Here is a 20,244-nt window from a genome sequence, read left to right as displayed (position 1 = left end):
TGAAGAAACGGACGTCGTTTTTCATATTCTCCTTTTTTTTTTTATAAATTCGCCGGTTGTTTATTTGTGGATGTGTGGATGTGTGTGATAATGCCTATTTTATATCGAATATATTTACATTGCAATATCTTTCAACAGGTATGCTCAAATAAAATGAAATACATGTTGATATAATGGTTCAAAATGAAATATTTCAGAAATAGATAGCTTTATCACTTTCACAGTTGACATTAGTGTTATTATCAATACTACTCTAATTTCTTTATTTGTTACTGCCATTACACTTTGATTGCACAATTCAAAACAATTCAAGTATGTGAATTTTACGCCTTTGTTTTATTCAAAGAGTAAACCATAGATACAGTCACATATAAAACATTTTCGATAATTCGCATTACAAATCTAGCATTATTTTTATGGTCTGGTTGCAATCTTTAAAAGAGGAACATAGCTAGCACAACTAACATGAATATTCAATACATAAACTACTATGGATGCATACGTACTGAAAAAACTTACATTTGCTAGTTGAATTTTTAATGGTAAAAATTATTTTATTCTGTCATGTTACACGAAAGAAAAATTGTATTCTGATCTAATTTCAAGAATTTCTCAATTATCTTCTTATTATTTATTATTCTTATCATATTATGTCTCGCGAAGTCCATATGTACATGTTACAATAAGATTGATAACACAAGCGAATAACACCCCGTTTGTACATTAAAAAATTTCTCCACTTTTAAAATGTGAGGTGCTTTATATTGAGAAGTCACGTATTTTTCATGACTTCATTGTTACGATTATTCATGTTAAGTTAAATAAATGTGTAAGCTAAATTTATTCCTCTAATGTATACAACAAATTAAAAATAAAATATATCGCAAGGAGAAACTGAATAACAACAAATTTATTTTTATACAAAAGTTATAAAAATATAATAATATAAACAGAATTTTATAGACAACAATGTCAATGTGATTAATCATTAAAGAGTTATATAAATCAGTTAAATTATTCATTATTAGCTTCAGTAGTAACTGTACGTTACATGGATTAATTAACATGACCACTAAGAATATTTTTTACCAACGGTTTAAATTACTTGCGGTATGAACTAGCTGCGGTTTAAAAGCAAATTTATTTTTGCACCGCAAATATACTTTGATCGCAATCAATGTTTCAACATTTATAATATTATTCACCCTGAACTTAAAGATTAATTAAACTAAATGATGAGAGGAGATTTATCGAAATTCATTTTTTGTTGTCAATTCAAATAATTGGTAATAAATTTACGAAAGGCTACAAAAAATTACTTATTGGTTAGTAAAAATATCAGTAGGTATATTATCCATACGATTAAACATAGAAAGGCATGTACATATACATGAATTATATTAATAATGTCAACGTGTACATAATATTTCTCATACAAACGATCTATCACGTGCGAAGACTGTATATATTGTATTTTATCACGTTGAAACGTGATAAACGTATTCGGAACGCGTTAATTATGTTACTTAAAGCGCCAAGAAACGCAATTTTACTGCTATCATATGTAGCATATGAAGTTATTGACTAAAAATATGATTTTTAATACATCGATATATTTGGAGCACTAAATTATAAAAGAATAAAGATAGACACGTATAAACAATAACTGTGTATTAGCGTATAGAGTTAACATTCTAATAATATTTAATTTAATTTATATTTTAATTTAACTTATATTTTAGACTTTCATTTCTATTTAAATATTCATAATGTATTGCAACTGCTACAACAGCTTTGAAATGTTGCGATAAGAAAGTAGAGTATGATACATCGTTATTCAATTACTTATATCATCCTTATTGACATCAAATATAATTCTATGAAGTATTTGAAGATTAAAAATACGAAACTTTAAGGAAGTAAGATAAGAAAATAAACAAACGATAAAGCAGCAATTGATTACTATAAAAAGATTGTATATGCTTATGTATTTATAGAAAATTTGAAGATGCAGTAATACATAGATACACAATGTGCAAGAAATATAACCCTCCGTCTATCACCTAATTTTTAATAACCGTCTTAATAAAATAATAATCGTCTGCATATAGGATTGTTTAAGTCCATGCAGCTATTTTTGCTTTTTGTCTTTTAAATCATTCAATAGCTTTTATTGCTATGTGTTCATTCTTTTTTCTTCATTTTTTTAAACATAACAAAATTTAAACAAAGATATAAATAAAATGAAAAATTACATTTGCTAGGCGGAACAAATTATTTGGATTCCGTTTCTTTAGTTATGGTTATGAAAATATGGATCTATATAAATATCTGTAGTCTAGTTATAATATTTCCATAAACTTACAAAATTGTTTCCTTTCGGAATATAAATCTCTAAAATAGATAGATATACTATATCTATCCTGGAGGGGATATTCGTATCATATGTGGGCGATAAGACACATGATATATGGTGCAACACTTATAATACGTAAATATTGTAGTGATGTATCATCGATTTTCTTTGGTATTTTACAAATCTTCCAATGCGTAGAGCTTACAGTCTGCGTACGCCTTATCTCCTGCAACCATATCTATACAGTGGAAACTGCAGTGCATATGTTAGGATCAAAAAGAAGTATCGTTTAAAGTTTAACGTATTGTATTACATTTTAAATTACATGGAAATGAATTTTTGGTTAATGATTTCGTTTAGTGAAATAAAGTTTTTAAACTTATTAGGAAAAGTATCATGAAAAAATAATGGTTGTTATTTATGGAGTAAAATCGTTCAAATGTAAAGTAAAATTTTTGAAATATTTCTAATGATGTGAAAGATGAAATATTTTTAACAGGGATAAACTGTGAATATCAGAAAAACCGGTGATCGAATAAACGTGTAAATAGTCGAAACATGCAGGTACATAATGAAATTATGTCTAAAAGTAGTGTGTATGTATGAATAAAATAAGTAATTTTTAAAAAATTCCGAGCGAACAAAATTTACTACTATCTACAATTTAGCATTTCAAACCTTTAACGAAATTTTCAAAATGTTTCTACACATTTAGGCACAGATATGAAGTTGAAACGCGTAGTATGCTTCGAACTTAGATGTTTTGTTATCTGTATTTCACTTTTATATTTCAGAGAATGTGTTATATTTTTGATTTTAATAGAATTCTTGTTTAAATCATTTGATCATAAATAATACATGATAATTATAAAATTTTATGTATCTCCTACCACAATTATAAATTAATTTATTAGAATCATTAATTAAAATTACAGTTTATAATGTACACATGTTGCATGTTATTAAAATGTACAAAAGATTACTAAAACAAATATATATCGTCGGTTATTTTCATTTTTATGATTACATATCTTTTAAAACAATTAAAATACATATTGTCAAATCACAGATATATTTAATAGAGACATTATATTTTCTCCTTTTTTGCTATATCATTGTAAATACATATTTGTATCCTAAATACTTCTTTATATTATGCCTTGTACTATGAAATAATTATTTATTATAAGCTAAAGTAAAAGCATAAGAGAAGCGGAATACAAAAACAGAGCACCGTATATGTGTATGAAAACATATTACTGTATTGTTATTATTTCCTTATTATTATCTCGCGATTTAATCAGTTTTGCACGTAGTATTGCAAAATTTCATTTACAATCTGATTTTTTCCTCAAATGATTTCCTAATTCCAGATGCTACGGTAGCAATATTTCATTCTTATTAAGGATAGGTATTTAGTACGGTGACATTGTGTACATAGATAAGAAAGTCTTCGAAATCGTTTGTACCCTGTTTCGTTCAGTCAAAAACCATCCAGCCGACTGTCATATACTGTATAAAATTTATTAATTATATCCACAGTTCCTCTATCTATCAATTGGAAGAAATTGAAGACTTTCAGCTGGTAAGATCCTTGTTTATGTATTCAACTTTGTCTCGATTGTGTCAATATATAAAATAATTATCTTTCATTCATTCAAAAATATCTCCTGCGATTGTTATTAGTGCACAAAATGTGGATACTGTTTTTGTAAACAAGTTTTAGGTATTAGTAGATTCAAGAAATTTTGTCTTTCCTCTTATTTTTTAATTTATATGTATGTGCAAATTTTAGAAAGTTTTGAGTGATACAGAATTTATGAATATAGTACTATTGCAGTATCATGCTTAAATATACGTAGGCATATACAGGTCGTCCTTGAGAAAGATTACTTAAAAAAAATGGAAAATAAAATAAAAGCTGTCTTATCAAAGTAATATCAAAAATGTAAATCCGATTAAATAAATAGTGTTTAACGAATTATTAAATAGAATTGTGGAGAGGTTAAACAAACGCATTCGAAAATATTAAGAGAGATCATAAAATTCAATGATAAGTAAAAGTGTTAGATGTATCCCAACAGACATTTGGATCGCTTTTATGATGATTTCAGTTCTGTAACAACGAAGATAGTAACTATACCGAAAATATATTATAATATTCATTTAATTATGCCGTTATGCATATGTGTATAAGATAGTTTTTCCCTCGTTTCATTTAAAAAGAATATCTTTTCCAGGGACGCCTTATATTGTTAGATTCCATTTATAATCCTTAAAAATACTTAATACTGATACTAAGACAGTAATTTTTAACTTATTGTTTTCAACTTAGTTATTTACTTGTTAATTAAAATTGTATTTGCATATAAAACTGATGATGATTAAAATGTAAAATTCTAAAAAAATTCTTTTTAAGTTTTAAAGAAATTTGTTGGTTTGTGTTAGAGAAAGATTGAGAGATATTAAACACAACTCTTAATATGATAGTGAATAATCAAAGCAGTTAATTAACAAATATTTTCTATTATATATAGATTTGATAAGAATATGACGGTAGTTACGAGTAATGGAACAACCACAATGGATCCAACTACGACCGTCTTTACCGAGAATGAAAAGAAACTTCAAAGTAACGCTTTGTTACCCTACAAGGGAGGAGAAGATGAAGATGACGATGATGAAATTACATTAGAAGACTTGGCTCCAGATGGTGGCTGGGGGTGGATGGTAGCTTTTGCTATGATAGTAGTATTTGTTAGTATTTATGTTCAATTAGTATTAAACATAAATTTTGCAATTTTTCTCCTTTGATTCTTCTTTCATCGTTTAATTTCTATTATTCATTCACATTTCTTATAACAATTAAGAGACAATATCGGTATCATTTCGTATGTATAACCATAAAATATATCAATATGCCATTCAGTAAAGTCATTACTTTTGCAAATATTTCGCATTTTATACTTAATGTGTACATATATTTTTTATTAGTAAAGAGAATGGTAGATATATTTCAAAAGTATCTTTTTATTAATAGCCGATTATATTGTTCTTCAGTTATTAACAATTCTTTAAATTTTATTTTTGCAATGTCATTAAGTGTGTGAATTTTAACTTACGAATAAAATAGCGTTTAGTACTTTGGGACAATAAGGCATTAAAGACGTAATTGTAATTCATATATTAAGATAGTATAGTAAAAATAATGCAGAACAATAATTATTTCATTCGTCAGAAATTTTATCGTGATATAAGTATTTCTTATAACATTTGAAAATTATCAAATGATAGAATATTGTATAAGAGTCATCTTTCTTTCTATGATTACTTTTATAATATGCAATTAATTTTTTCTTTTTTAGATTACAACATTTGGACCAACTACATCATTTGCAATAATATTTGGAGACTTTCTTGAAGCAACTGGTCAAGCTGGCACAACAATGACACTTTTCAATTCTGTTTTTATGATTACATTTTCAATTGCTGGTAAGCAGCCTGTCCCACTTTTTATTCTTTCTATCATTGCAATGGAATCGGTAGGTGCAATATACAGGGTGAGTCATGAATATATCCATGTCTCCATACTTCAAGCGGTGAATCTATGCATTAAAATAAGTAAAAAGCATGACCATATATCCCACGTATCTTTAGTTTTCGAGTTATGGGTGATTACAAAAAATCTTTAAAATTTTGCCTTCTTTCCTTTTTACAGCAAAAATATTCCTTAACAGAACAGATGAAAAATGGATTTGAGACTCCGTGAATACTCAAAAAGAATACTCAATGTCGTGTAATACTGTATGCCTAGGCACGAAGCAGACACTTCGAAAATTTTCTTTAATTATCCATAACTTGAAAACTAAAATATGTAGGACATATGTTCTCAAAACCCTTCTTACTTATTTTTTTTTTTTTGTGTAGATTCACTCCCTGAAATATGGACATGAACAGGACATATATTTATGATTCGCTTTGTATACATGTACATGTATGCATGAATTCTTTTCAAACTGTAAAAGATGTAACATTATTACTCGTCCAATTTGATCACATGTATTTTACGTTTATCTACGTGGAATGAATATGTCTAGACACCAGGAAGTGAAAATCGTGTCTGTCCGTACAAATAATGTGCCTTGCCTTAATTTACAGCTTTAATACACGCATTCAATGTCATATTTCTTTTTTATTTATCCATAATATCAATAATAGATATCCATAACATTCGTGATTACAGAGACAAATTTTCTATAAAAAAAATTATTTTTTAATATAATACTTCAATAAAATAAAAGAACATAAAGAGATAATTAAATTATGTTATGTATGTAAAAATTAAAAGTTTTTCAGTTACTGTAAGGTATTAAAATAAAAACATAAAAATAAGGATTTGAAATTTAACAGGAAAAGAAATATATTAAACAATGTGTCTTTCAATAATTGATTTTGAAATATTGAAACAGACGAAATTGGAAATACTAATGGAAAATAACTATTACGAAGCTAATCATATCTACTTTACAATTACATTTTATAGTTAGATATATTTACTTTTTGATATGCTTTGTTACAAAAGAACATAAAAGTGATAAACGTCATTGAATAATTTTAGACTTTATGCTTGGAAATCCTAACGTGTTGATACAATATATTTTTAGACTCACGTGTAATTCTCGTTGTTGGTAATTAAATTGATAATACCATCTCATGATAATAATAGTTTATATAACGATAATAGTTGATCGAATAATTAATTAAAGAAACATAAAATAGGTACACTTCATACAATATTTATTCCCATGATGTTATAAGTTGTACTTTGTATGGTTACTATTCTTTCTTCCTTCGAATATATAAATTATATTTAACATTGATTTATTCATAATCGATGGTGTCATCGCCCTTGTGAATAAAAATAATATTCTCATCAAAATTAAATTAGGATATATAATTTTCAATAATTTCATTATTCACTATATATTATCAAATTGTTTTAAATAAAACGAAATTTGTTTAATAAAACCTGATTTTTTATATTAGAAAATAAATCTGTATTACATTACAAATTATATATCTTTCTGTGTATTTCAGTACTAAGATGTTATGTAGTGTTTAGAGTTACTTAATATAATTATAAGTGCAATTAGATTATCACAAAGACTATCGTGTGTTTCCTACTAAATACTATTAAATACTGAAAACATTACCGATAAGCGTATGACGGCGGCTCACGAATTGTTATGTAAATCTTTTATAGCTTTACAGCTATTAGATAAGAGCGAAATTGCGAAACAATTATAGTTAACGATTTTATGGCAAAATAACAATATAATTTAATAATAAGTATACTACATTTTTGTTTCTATTGCTAATATTTGCATTGGATATGTCATATAATTTATTAATATAATTTATTTACATACATAACACAATAATTTTGGGTACTTCCAAGTAATAAGTTAAGCAGTCAAAACAATAGACAAATAATTAATTATTTAATGTTTGCACAAAATAGAAAATTGAAGTTTGAATATATTATATCAATTTTATTAATTTAGTAGTTCTTTGCCTTCCTATGAAAGACTTATTAAAATGTTAAAGTTTAAAATAAAATGTTCCTTCAAACTCTCCGTATTTTGAATTATACTAAATAATATTTGCATTGAATGATAAGAAAGGAACCGAAAAATACGACAAAGCTAAAAAGTGTAAAGGAGTTTAGGAAAACGTATTTTGTTTTCTAATATAGCTCTTACAATGATTCTAGTCTGAAGTGGAACTAATTCTTCAACCAGAGCTCAGAATGCTATGAACTGTTTTGATTGCACTATGGATCTAATTTCTCGTATTGATAACTTCTACATTTAAAACAAATTTTTATTTCATTCATTGTTATCAAAGAACAATGTTGATAAAGAATTCGTGTCGAAGCTATAGACTATATGCAGAACTGGGATTTCAATACATGAGAGATGAATCAGCAGATTCTAATTATTGCATCCACTTAACCATTTGATTATCTGTAGAATAATTAAACCGGTTGACAACTTTAATGTAATTTACATTTTATTTGAACGTTCTTTATTATACGCTACGATGCTTATCTGTAAATCTGTAAATCACATAAAAGTGATTTAAAGATTTATGAATAGGTATAGTGCTTACGGTGGTGTGATTGTTATATTTGTTATTAGTGTACATACTTTTTAATTGGTGAATGTGCTGCGATCACTTGAAAGTGAAAAATTAAGTAAACTACGACACTTAGACTCTGGGAGATAAAGGATTTGCAGCAATAAAGAGACTCCTAATATTTGAATTGTATTTATTGCAGAGGAAAAGGGGTATAGTTTTCAATATTTAGAAGTTTTATATACAGAGTTGCAAAACGTTATTAATATGAATATTATTTAACTATTAATATTTATATGTTTGAGAAAGTACTTGATTCCTGGTTGGTTCTTGTTGATTTATTGATTCCTTATTGCAACACCTACTTCAAATTTGATTGAAAAATATAAAATTATTTTAAACAAAAGTATCTCACAATTATGTAAGGACTATATCACGGATTTCAACAGTTAGAAGATAAAATATAATAATTGTAACTTAAATTTCAGGTTTAATGACCAACTCGCTAATAAAGAGATATTCTATGAGGCCAGTGGGGGTATTTGGTGCGGTGCTCTTCTCCTTACCAAATGTCTGTCTGGCTTTCGTTACAAATGTCTACGAAATGGCCTTCTTAAATTTTCTCCAAGGAATGGGTCTTGGTCTCATTGTTACCATTTGCAACACGAACTTCAATGCTTACTTCGTAAAGAAAAGGGCACCAGTACGTAAATGCAGGGCCGCTGGCCGATATAATTGTTAACATACTTATATTCTTAGTTTTTTAGAGAAATTCTTGCTATTTAGGTAATGAGCGCGGCCCAAGTTATCGTCGGCTTAGGAGGAATCGCCTATCCTATATGTATTGAAAAAATGATGAGGATGTATGGGTTTCGAGGTAAATTTCTTTCTATATTGATAACACGATTAATAAATATTAATAAATATTAATAAATATTAATATTAAACTATATAATTATATAGTTTATATAGTCAAGCTCCATTTGCTCGATCATAACAATCATGCAAAATATGAAGCATCACTATTAAAAATGTTGCGCTCACTGCAACAAACACGGCTGTCTAAATCTGTCTTATTTCGCTCATTAAACATTTTTGGTTTTTAGGTTTAATCGTGGTATAAATTAATTGAGGGAGATTCTGCCATTCAAAATAAGACAAAAATCACGAACAACACAATTGCATTGGAGGTTTCATTTTCAAGAAACATTCATTCGAAAATGTCAGAATTTATTTGCTATCGATATTTAAATACTTTATTTTCTAAATAATATAATAGTTAACTAATACTATGGTACTCTATTAATTCGTCCTTGGAGTCTGAAAATGAGCATAATGAATTTTAAATTGCTTTAATCTGTATAAACGAATTGATCAATGAGCCATATGTATCCCCGATGCTGGTACATATCAAGATTCAGAATGTTTCACATTTCAACAACAAAAACGATTTGTCGCACTTACAATATAATCGAATGACACATTGTAACTTCAGCCACACTTTCCTCTCCTCAGTCTACAATTCTTCAACCATTCGACCAGTTTATAAATCCACAACTCATACATTTGCAAATAGAAAATTCGCCACTTAATTGACCAGATTTTCATATGCCGCTACATCAAGCATTATCTGGGTTTTGAGAATTCTTGATCGCAGCTATAACAGAAAGTTTCGACATATTGAGATTTTCAGTATTTGATCGCTAACTTTTACTGTGTTATAGGAACAGCATTGATGACGGGTGCCATGAGTTTGAACTGCATCGTCGGTATGACAATGATGCACCCTGTCGAATGGCATGCGAAGAAACCGGAAGAAGTTCGCGTGGAAAAGATGCGCGAGAGAGAAGAACGGAAGTTGCGCGGTATAGTATTCTCAAATCGTCGTTACAGTGAAGTTATACGAACTCCTGCAAAAACCAGATGGAGCAGCTTAACGAGTCTCAAGGGCGAAAGCGGAAAACAGGTTCCGCTTTTAATTGAAACATTGAAAGTAAATTTTATACGTTGTTCTGATATTGTTACTTTGAAGGAAGAAATATGTATTAAGAAAGACATGAGAGAAAGCAGTTGTCTTGAAAAGTTTTTTCATACAACTATGGAGAAGGCAGATATTTAAACGATTGTATTCTGCTGGGACACCCTGTGTAATATCGTGAATATTATGTTTAAAAAATTGAAATGTATTGAACGAAAATTAAAGTTCGCAAAGTATTCTTTTGTTGTCCTGGAAAAATGCAGATATGGAAACGAGTCATTTCTATTATAAGTTTTTCAACTATTTAAGTACATTAGAACAATTATCTTTAATAAAGGTTTCAATTTCGTACTTTATTTATTAAATTTACATGTTCTGTTAAATACAGTCACCTGCAAAAAGGGTAGCTTCGATATCGGAGTTAGAGGGCAGAATATGCAACCGAATAAGATCTGGATCAATGCGCGAGTTGCTAACACGACGACTATCGACCTTGTCATCATCAAGTTTAGTGAATTTGGTGACAAGTATTGGCAGTTTAGGAGATACTAGGCAACATCATCCTGAGAAAACTAAAGAAAAACGAACAGAGAAAGGAATTCAAGTTTCTATGCAGGAAGAAAAGGATATCGGTAAAGGTCAATTAGAGTACGTGAATTATTCTTACATAATTTTCTTTATTGTTAACCTTTAAACACTCTGCAACATCTCTTGCATTTGTTAAATTGAAAATCATAATGGTGTAAGTTAAGTTTTTAGAAATTTGAATTTGTTCATACATTTCAATTTTCGAAACTACTATACATTTCGTTTTAGAATTAAGTTTTATAATTAAGTAACTATGTTCTCAGTCGCAATGATCCCATGATTTAAGAAAATATCATGAATTTTTTGCAGTAACATATACAGAATATTATTTTATAGAAACGAGCAATGAACTGACTTACACCATTATCATTCTCAGCTCTCTATTCCTTTTTAATTTCTTTATAATAACTCAATTACTGAATATGACTTTTCGTATTTTATTAAATTTCTTATAATATCTAATTTATTTCAAAAATATCGAAGATCAATAAGAAAATTTTTAACATTGTAGAGAAATATTGGGTGAACTTTTGGAAATCTCACTTTTAAAAAATTGTGGTTTCCTAAACATTTGTCTGGGCACTAGTTTCGTTATGTCGAGCGATTTCACGTTTACTTATCTTTTGCCACTAATGATAACTAACAATGGTTACACGAAGAGCCAAGCAGCCCAAGCGATTACTATCTCCGCAACCGCGGAATTGGTATCCAAGATTTTACTCACAATTTTCATCTTGTTGGTAAAAGTCAAAGCGAAGTACATGTTCTTCGTCGCTATGATCTGCATGGCGTTCGCAAAAGTTGGTCAGTAAATTATATGCATTAAATTTTAATATAATACAATAATTGCGTTTCACAATATTGTAAATCACAAAAGCACAAATTATAAAGTTGCTGCAAGAAAGTGTTTCGAAATTTTGAAAGTAAATCATATTTGCTAAATCTTAGTAAACATAGATTGGAAATTTACTACATATTCTCAAAATTATGAACAATTTTTTGTTTCGGTTCAAGCTACTATCGCGTTGCATAAAAACATGTATACCTCTAAAAGTCTGAATTTATTTTTCAGGATACTTGCTGTACAATGATACCTTGATCGGTACATTTGTGATGATAACAATTATAGGAATGGTTAGATCATGGTTATTGGTTCCTCAGCCATTGGCCATTATAGAAGATATCAGTATTGATAAATTTGCTTCAGCGTACGGAATTGCTGGCGCTATTAACGGAGTGATCTCTATATTATTTGGTCCAATTGTTGGTAAGTAAAATTACCATAATCTGCTGAAAACAATATCTTAAAAATTAATGGTAACTTTAGTTACACTACTTTGATGTGATTTCCGACGTTCTTACGTCTCAGTTTCGTTTCCGCTTCAGTCGAGAGGAAGACTTTTAATGTTTTAAAAAGATCTTTAACGTAAAATTGAAACACGCGATAACGTTTCTTTTCTATTTCCCTCAAACTTAAAAAATTGTCTAGTAATAGAAAAATACGATTCGGCCGTAAAAATAAAAATATTGTAAATACAAATGTTTTATCACTATTAATCACTTTTACTCAAAATCAATGTTTTACTCAAATATTAATGACGAACGAAATGTAAAAAGCATATGTATTTACTATAAGGAGATGAAAGCGAATTTTAAAATATAAATGATCTCTTTCAGGATTCCTGAAAGACTGGACCAACAGTTTCGTAGTCTGCCAGCTTGCCCTTATATTAATGAACGTCCTGTTCGTTATTCCATGGGCAGTACAGTTCCTTTCAGTAGATTTACCAAAGAGGAGGAAGGAACGGATGGATAAAATTGCTGCCCAAACTTCCGGTTCCTTTTCTACAGATTGATGCAAAAGGAGAGAGAGAGGGAGAAAGACCTTGTGTGTAATACACGTCTTTACTATTTGATAGTAGAAACTCTTTTGTACAAAAATAAATTTAGATATTTTTTTACGGCAATTAAAAATATTTTTTTACAAAATGTATTTGTCCGTAAAATGGAAATTGTTGTGAATTGGGGGTTACTACCCATAGCGCTAATTATTGCAGTGTGAGATACAATGTACAGATCTTTACAACGATATGTAGTCATTTATATTTTTCAGATCATATATATCAGTTAAACTTTTTACATATCCTATCGTAAAATGCTTTACGAACAATCGGGAAAACCACAAATTTCAATTAATTTAAATTTATTAAGTATAAGCCATAATATTATATCGGGTGTACATAGACAAATCTTGTATCCAATTCTAAGTCTGTCGCGAATGACACTGAAACGAATATTTTATATTCAAGTTGTTGCACATATCGTGGCAATTATTATTAAATGTAAAAATAAGAAATAAATGAAGAGAACATTGTATAATAATCTTTGTGTATGACTTTTAAAAACGATTTGTTTTTAATTTTTTTAATTATATATTAATTCATAATTTGTTAAATTCGATTAAATGTGGTTCATGAAAAATAATAAGAAAAATTGGAGGATAATATATGATATATATATAATAATATATCTTATATAGCATATATGTAAGTATATATATATATAGCGATAATCACTATGAAAAACGAAAGATGAATTTGGAATGTGATATTTAATGACAGTTACTTCTTCATTTAATATTACACATATTTTTATACAGTTTTGTATAATATTGTTTACGTCCACAGGGACAACAGGTAATTTGACAACATGGTCAGTAGATGATGATTGCCAGTCTAAGATTAAAATAACCGTGAACTGGTAGTTCCTCGAAATGAATTTTTATTACTTTAATATTTTATTATCTCGGAATTGTATTTCTATGCAACATGCTATAGATAGGTCCTTTTTAAGTATTCTACGTCTTTTCAAGAGTTCAAAAAACAAAAAATGTTATGCAAAGTTTTATTACTAAACCTAGATATAATTTTAACATTTGTGCCATTTATAGTATATGCAATCATTGTATATAAACATAATTTATTCACACATATAAGGAGCCTTGAATGTTTTTCTTATAATATACCTATACATATCTATATATACCTAATATAATGTTTACTTATATCATAATCCATTTTACATTACTCACAAAAATGTGTGCAGATATTTTGAACATGTTATTACTATTAACGTTAATAATGTAGTACGAATCATCTATGAGAACTTCATTTAAACGAGAACCTTCTGGTCGCTTTTGTTTCGTGGCTCGATTTTTATTCGGAAGCCGCCTACTCTTTTGAGAATAATGTCAACCTTCAGCCGGAAGTCCTTTTCTGTGAGATCCGCAGGATCTTGTAGTTCCGCAGGATCGTCGACAATAAAACCTTTAACTTCAATATCGCGTACTTCCTTCTCACGCATCACCTAAAAAAAAAACGCAATATAATAACATAAGACACAATCACATTTATAAAAAGCGGAAATGAAACTTCGCAGAGGTTTGTTTTACTCATTAAGTATCATAACAAGTGTCATATTTTGAGTATTTTATATACCTTTGCGTATTACATGCATTCTGTACATTTTCATAGCTTTAAATTTTCCATAAATGCATAAATATTCACAGTCTACTTCTGACATATGAAACGTTTTCTTTAATTAACACTTTACCGACCGCTAGCGATTCAAAGCATACGCACGTCCGACCGGCATCTCAGGCGCAGATTCTCACTGGCGCCGGCTTTGTTTCGGCTTAGACTCTCTAATACCATTCTTTTCGTTCATCGCGAACGGTAAATTTTTCAAATTGATATAAAACTGTGGAAGCGTACAAAGCAACGCAACTGACGCAACTGAGTAAGGTACCTTAGTACTAAATAACAAATTATTGCTCAAATAATGAGAAAGATTGTCAGTGACAAAAAGCCGATTAATAGGCTATCGGTTGGTGAACGTCGGCAACGAAAAAAGCCGGTTAATAGACTATCGGTTGGTAAAGTGTTAACATAAATACGTTATCGCTTTCCATCAAAGTAAATTTATTAATGGAAGTTAGTATCTGTACATCTTTTACTTTTATTATTTTTTTATTATTTCTGTTGTTTTTATCATTATATGTTTTCGGAAAACATCGTTGTTTTGAATTTTATGAAACTTTTGCAGCTTTTAAGGTTGGCAATACTAGATGAAAATTTAGAAAATCACCGGCAAATAATATTGTCATTAAGCGCAGAAATAGATCAGATTAGAGTCATGTGAGTTTCGATACGTATATAAAAATGTGCGGTCAGTGAGAGACAGGTTGTTCTTATTTTATTCACTTCTAGGAACTGATGTTTATTATTAAATAACATTACTTGGTATAAATTTTAGAAGAAATATTTATATGCATAACCCAATACCGATACTTCGTTATAAAAGGAACGGTATAACTAAAACGAATGAAACAGGAACAACTTAACACGACGGTGATCGCATGAATTTATCATTATCTACAATGTATCCACTATAAACCTCCCATGTTCGCTATTCAACTATTTCGTCGGACTTTGTCAGGCAATGGTACGTAATGCTGACATTGTATGGGCAAAGGCGACTTTGTATACATACTTTAATTACTTAATTCACATTATGTAAAATATAAGGATAAGAATAATGATAAACATAACGATAAGATTAATGAATTGATGCGAAAATGAAGAAAAGAAATACCTTGGCCCTGCGCTAAAAGGAATGAACGAGTAATAGTGTCTGTTCTGCATTTCTTCCGGCACAAAGTTATCAGGATCAAACACATCAGGGTTTGGATAGAATTTTTTCAATCGGTGAACTCTATAATCAAAATCGTACAACCTTTTGGTAATAAATAATTCCGTCACTGTAAAAGAATCGTTAAATACATCAAATGAATTCTATTTAATACGGTTTTAATCAATAAACTGTCGATAATACAGAGTCGAACTTTAAACGATATTTTAACTAGCAATCATTGATACTGAGGATTTTGATAGAATTAATTTTTACAAATTCGAATAAACTGAATAAATATTATACATTTTCAGGCAATGTTAATTCATCGCCAGAACTGTTCGTGGGACAAAACCTGTTCATTTGTAACGGATTTAATTATGAATGATTTTTGATAGAAGAAGGCGTAATATTTTCCAAAAAACTAATTTCTGTACAAATTTCAGCAAACTATCAGCAACCAATATCCAAGTGGTATCTTTCATATTAAAAATGTAGTCGATTATATTATTTACATTAATATCATTTATATAAATTAAAATTGCAAGTAGGTATAATTAATCTGTACGCTTTAATATTTTTAATCTGATTTTAAACCAATGGGGACATTTCGAAAAGTTATTTTAAGTGATAATAGAAATATGCCAGTTTATAATAATATCTATTTTGCAATAATGAAGAGTATAGTAAAATAATTATTATTTAATGTTCATTAATTCTGGAAATGTGGCAGCAAGATTTTAACTTCTAGTTGTATGTATTATGTATTATGGAAAAATAAATAACAAATAATATTCGTTTGTTAGATAAAATACAAAACTGACCTATTTTGACGTCGTTGTTAAGATGTCTTGCAATGGCGGGAACTGGTGGAAAAAGTCTTAATGTTTCGTAAATTATTCTTTCGAGATATTTCATTTCTAGAGTATCTTGGAAAGTGCAAGGCCTATTTGATTCCCCGAAAATCTCGTTTAGTTCTTCGAATACTCGTTCCTGTAATAATTATTGTATTTTACAGATAATAAAAATACAGAAAATATTAAGCTTCACAAGATAGATAATTAAGTGAAATATAATAAATGAAAGATTAATAGTTTGTTCTTATAACCTATTTTCATATAAAAGAAATTATTTGAAATTAGTAACGATGATTGTTAAAAGAAAAAAAAGAAGAACTTGTAGAAAGCAATACATTCTTATTAAAATAAGCGAAAATATATATTAACAATTAATAATATATGTTTTACACGATTGAATAATATTTAATACGTTTAACAATTTTTAATTACAACTGAAATAGTTTATTAAGTAATCATCAATTAAATAAAAAATTAAATTAGTAATTTAGTTCTTTAGCAACAAATAAAGTTTTAATTAAATTGCAATTGATAATTAATGTTTTTAATCAACGTCAAGTTAATTAACAGTATCTGTAATTATCGATTAGTTTCATGGACTGATTAACTCAACTGCAATTTCTTTTACGATCTGTACGATAGTCTAATGGTAGGTTTAAAATAAAACTATAGATGATCTGAGAAAGACAAATAGATTCATGTCCATAAAAAACTAAATTCATCAAGATATCCCTTACTTGAAAACTTCAAGTTATATTGTAATCGATCAACATCAACTTAGGGCTTAGAGGAATGGTAAAACATTAACCTTCAATTATTACACAGACAATCGATGTAACCTTTTTCACCGAGAGGAAATTTTTGTGCGAGAATGGGAGATCCAGTACATGGGAAAACTTTATTTCTCAGAATGTGTGGCATGTGTCATACGTGTAATAAAAACGAGCGACATAAAATAGGTCCTAACCTTTTTGGAATATTTGGCAAAACATGTGGCAGTATGTATATATTATCTTTGTATATTGATTAATTTTTACACTGAAATACGGAAAAATATGTTTTGCGTATATTACATGTATATTACGTACGTATAGGATACGAGTAAATATACGTATGATTTATGTAGGGACATATACAAAACAATCATATATTATATATGAATGGTAACTAAATACTATTTTCGTTTCGTATTTAACATTATATATAAGTACAATATAAAAAACTATGTCTTCAATCTATATTCCAAATATACCGACGTAATATTTAATTTCATATGATAATTTTACTTATAAATATCGTTTATTCAAATTCCATTCGCACAATACACTATCCCATTTTTATTAACTTTTATTTCTAAAATATACATTTAACCTAATATAACCATATGTGGATCATAAATATACAAATGTTACTATGCTACACATATATGTTTCTCTTAGTTTCCAATTAATTAAGAAAATAGGAGTATCTTCCATCTTTCTCATTATGAAAAAATTCTTTCCTATTTGGTTTTTCGTTATCTTCGTATACCCAAATTATATCGACACACACATTCATAGAGGCGATAGGTACATTTAATAATACATATGTCGTGAATAATAAAATGTTTGTTTAACAAAATGTAAAAAAATACCTAAGAGAGCAAAAAACCTCCTTTTATTTAATTTATCGCTTTATAAGTATCATATTTGTTAAAAGTTCATGTAAAATCATTTATAAAAAATTATAAATTTAGCTGTATCTGGATTTAAATCTACCGATGCGATGAGGAAAAAAGGTGTTGTATGGGACGAGAACACTTTAAATGAATATTTACAATTTCCGAAGCAATTTATCCCTGGCACGAAAATGATGTTCAATGGTATTAAAAAAGCGGAAGATCGTAGAGATATAATTGCTTTCTTAGCAACGTTGAAATGAAAATTCGAAAAATTGCATCTACTTATGTGAAATATTTTGTACAGTGACCAAAATAAGGTATTCTTAGCGTTAGTTCGATGAAAATAAACAAATAAAATAAATAATAAATTAACAAAATTAGAGAAAAATGACTCGTTAGATTTGTTGCCCATATTTTAATGCACTATTACTCTACTCACCTGGATGTCTTGATGAATTCCAAGCACGCAAAGAACGAAGCTAGAACTTGCAGCGGTAGTGTCATGACCCTAAAATGTATGTAACGTCCTTTCATTATACGAAAAAAGCATTTTTATATTTATTTTCTGTTTTATTCGAAAGAAATTTTTTGATAAAAGGAGATTATGTAACATCTAAAAATTTATAAGCTTTTATTTTTAAAACAAAAAGCTATAACTTTGTACTAAACACTGTAAAATAGTGTCATTTTCAGTTTAGAATGTTTCTTCTGCATAAAATTTATAGAATAAATTTGGTTTAAACATTTTCTTATGACATATTACATACGAAGAATGAAAGATTAATTATTCACATGATTTTCCGGACAATTGAGAGTAACATACAATCGAAAACATGTTTCGAATTCACTTAGCTTAGTTTATCATAAAATTAAGCGACGAGGTTTTCTATATATATTAATATATATTAATATATATAATAAATAATTATTAATTGAACTGCTTTACATATGAAACTTTCGTTAAATCGTAGTTTATTTAAATATATATACTTTATTTTAAGAACTTTTGGAAGGAATGTATGATTACTTCTATTACCTCAAACATTATAGTATCTACTTCTTTTCGAATTTCTTGATCGGTCAGTTTCGCACCATTTCTTGAAAGCTCCAATAAAAGATCCAGAAGAGCGAATCTTTTCTTTTCAGCAATACCATTTTCATCGATATCGTCTAAATCATCTCTAACATAATGCATTTTTGGAAGATTTTTATACTTTTCATTTACATTTGCGCCATCCTTCTGCAACACGTTTATTTCTTTTTATTTCGTTTGTTTACTTTTAATGCTTAAATAAGACGTGAATACAGATGTGCGAAACAAAGATTAATTTCAACAAATTGAGCTATAGTTTGTTATATTTTAAAAGGTGAAAAATTAAAAAATGCTAATCGTGAAAGGTATAGTCATTTTTAACTATTACATTACGTGTAAGTAAGTAATATGCTATACATACACGTATACACGTACCTTAAGATGAAAAGACGATTATAACAATAACCGCTAGATCGTTGATGTGGAAACAAGTACTTCCGGAAATGACGTAGCAATTTGCCGATCACCCCCTACATGGTACGTGTCCGGAAATCGACCCTGTAAGATAATAAAAAAACAACGAGGAGGGTTGTATAGATAGAAAAGGTACGAAATAGGGGGGCGAGAAAAAGGAACTTTCCCTCGTCAAGTTCGGTTAAGCGGGACCAATTTCACGAAATTACAAAATTATCGATGGACGCCAAATCAACCACCCTTTATTACTACTACCGGCGCTACTTCCTGACCAACCGAATTGTTCACAAACAGGCGACTGACACGCCTCGATGAAAATACGTTTGTAACCCATCAAATGCACAATACATTCTTTGAAATTATTTTTTCAAAATAAAAATAAATACGATGTGGGTTGCAAATAAACGATACCGATTAGAAATAAAAATTATAGAATTATTGTATTGTATTCATACTCGTATAATCTAGTCA

At 28.5% G+C, this 20,244-nt stretch overlaps 2 protein-coding genes and 1 pseudogene across 3 annotated transcripts; 2 read left to right on the top strand and 1 right to left on the bottom strand.

Annotated features, from left to right (window-relative positions):
- The first annotated feature begins 3,646 nt into the window (after window positions 1-3,646).
- Window positions 3,647-13,442, top strand: LOC117239643. 2 transcript variants are annotated; one of them, XM_033505366.1, is made up of 10 exons: window positions 3,647-3,941; window positions 4,894-5,113; window positions 5,722-5,848; window positions 8,983-9,197; window positions 9,281-9,371; window positions 10,219-10,487; window positions 10,861-11,120; window positions 11,572-11,864; window positions 12,133-12,327; window positions 12,738-13,079. In XM_033505366.1, exons 2-10 carry the CDS (start codon window positions 4,907-4,909, stop codon window positions 12,914-12,916), a joined length of 1,836 nt encoding a protein of 611 aa, XP_033361257.1. In that variant the 5' UTR covers window positions 3,647-3,941; window positions 4,894-4,906; the 3' UTR covers window positions 12,917-13,079. The 2 variants fall into 2 exon arrangements, with proteins under 2 accessions (XP_033361257.1, XP_033361258.1); XM_033505367.1 differs by lacking the exon at window positions 3,647-3,941 and having other exon boundaries at window positions 4,907-5,113; window positions 12,738-13,442.
- Window positions 13,443-14,137: 695 nt separating this feature from the next.
- LOC117239568 lies at window positions 14,138-19,539 on the bottom strand (annotated as a pseudogene).
- Window positions 17,345-18,670, top strand: LOC117239665 (cytochrome c-1-like). The gene is made up of 2 exons (XM_033505400.1): window positions 17,345-17,604; window positions 18,342-18,670. The coding sequence occupies exons 1-2, from the start codon at window positions 17,478-17,480 to the stop codon at window positions 18,524-18,526; spliced, it is 312 nt and encodes a 103-aa protein (XP_033361291.1). The 5' UTR covers window positions 17,345-17,477; the 3' UTR covers window positions 18,527-18,670.
- Window positions 19,540-20,244: the final 705 nt, after the last annotated feature.

Source organism: Bombus vosnesenskii, unplaced genomic scaffold (genome assembly GCF_011952255.1).
Source record: "Bombus vosnesenskii isolate JDL3184/JDL3185 unplaced genomic scaffold, Bvos_JDL3184-5_v1.1 scf7180000014105, whole genome shotgun sequence".
Taxonomy (NCBI): Eukaryota; Metazoa; Arthropoda; class Insecta; order Hymenoptera; family Apidae; genus Bombus; species Bombus vosnesenskii.
The sequence above is the reverse complement of the archived record's forward strand: the minus strand, read 5'-3'. Positions and strand labels throughout refer to the sequence as shown.

Bases quoted from the DNA above. Each gene is read 5' to 3' on its own strand.
- LOC117239643 (XM_033505367.1), top strand. From the start codon at position 4,907: ATGACGGTAGTTACGAGTAATGGAACAACCACAATGGATCCAACTACG. The intron at 11,121-11,571 runs GTACGTGAATTA...TTAACATTGTAG, and splicing joins ATCGGTAAAGGTCAATTAGA to AGAAATATTGGGTGAACTTT. The intron at 12,328-12,737 runs GTAAGTAAAATT...GATCTCTTTCAG, and splicing joins ATTATTTGGTCCAATTGTTG to GATTCCTGAAAGACTGGACC.
- LOC117239665 (XM_033505400.1), top strand. From the start codon at position 17,478: ATGGGAGATCCAGTACATGGGAAAACTTTATTTCTCAGAATGTGTGGC. The intron at 17,605-18,341 runs GTATGTATATAT...TTATAAATTTAG, and splicing joins ATTTGGCAAAACATGTGGCA to CTGTATCTGGATTTAAATCT.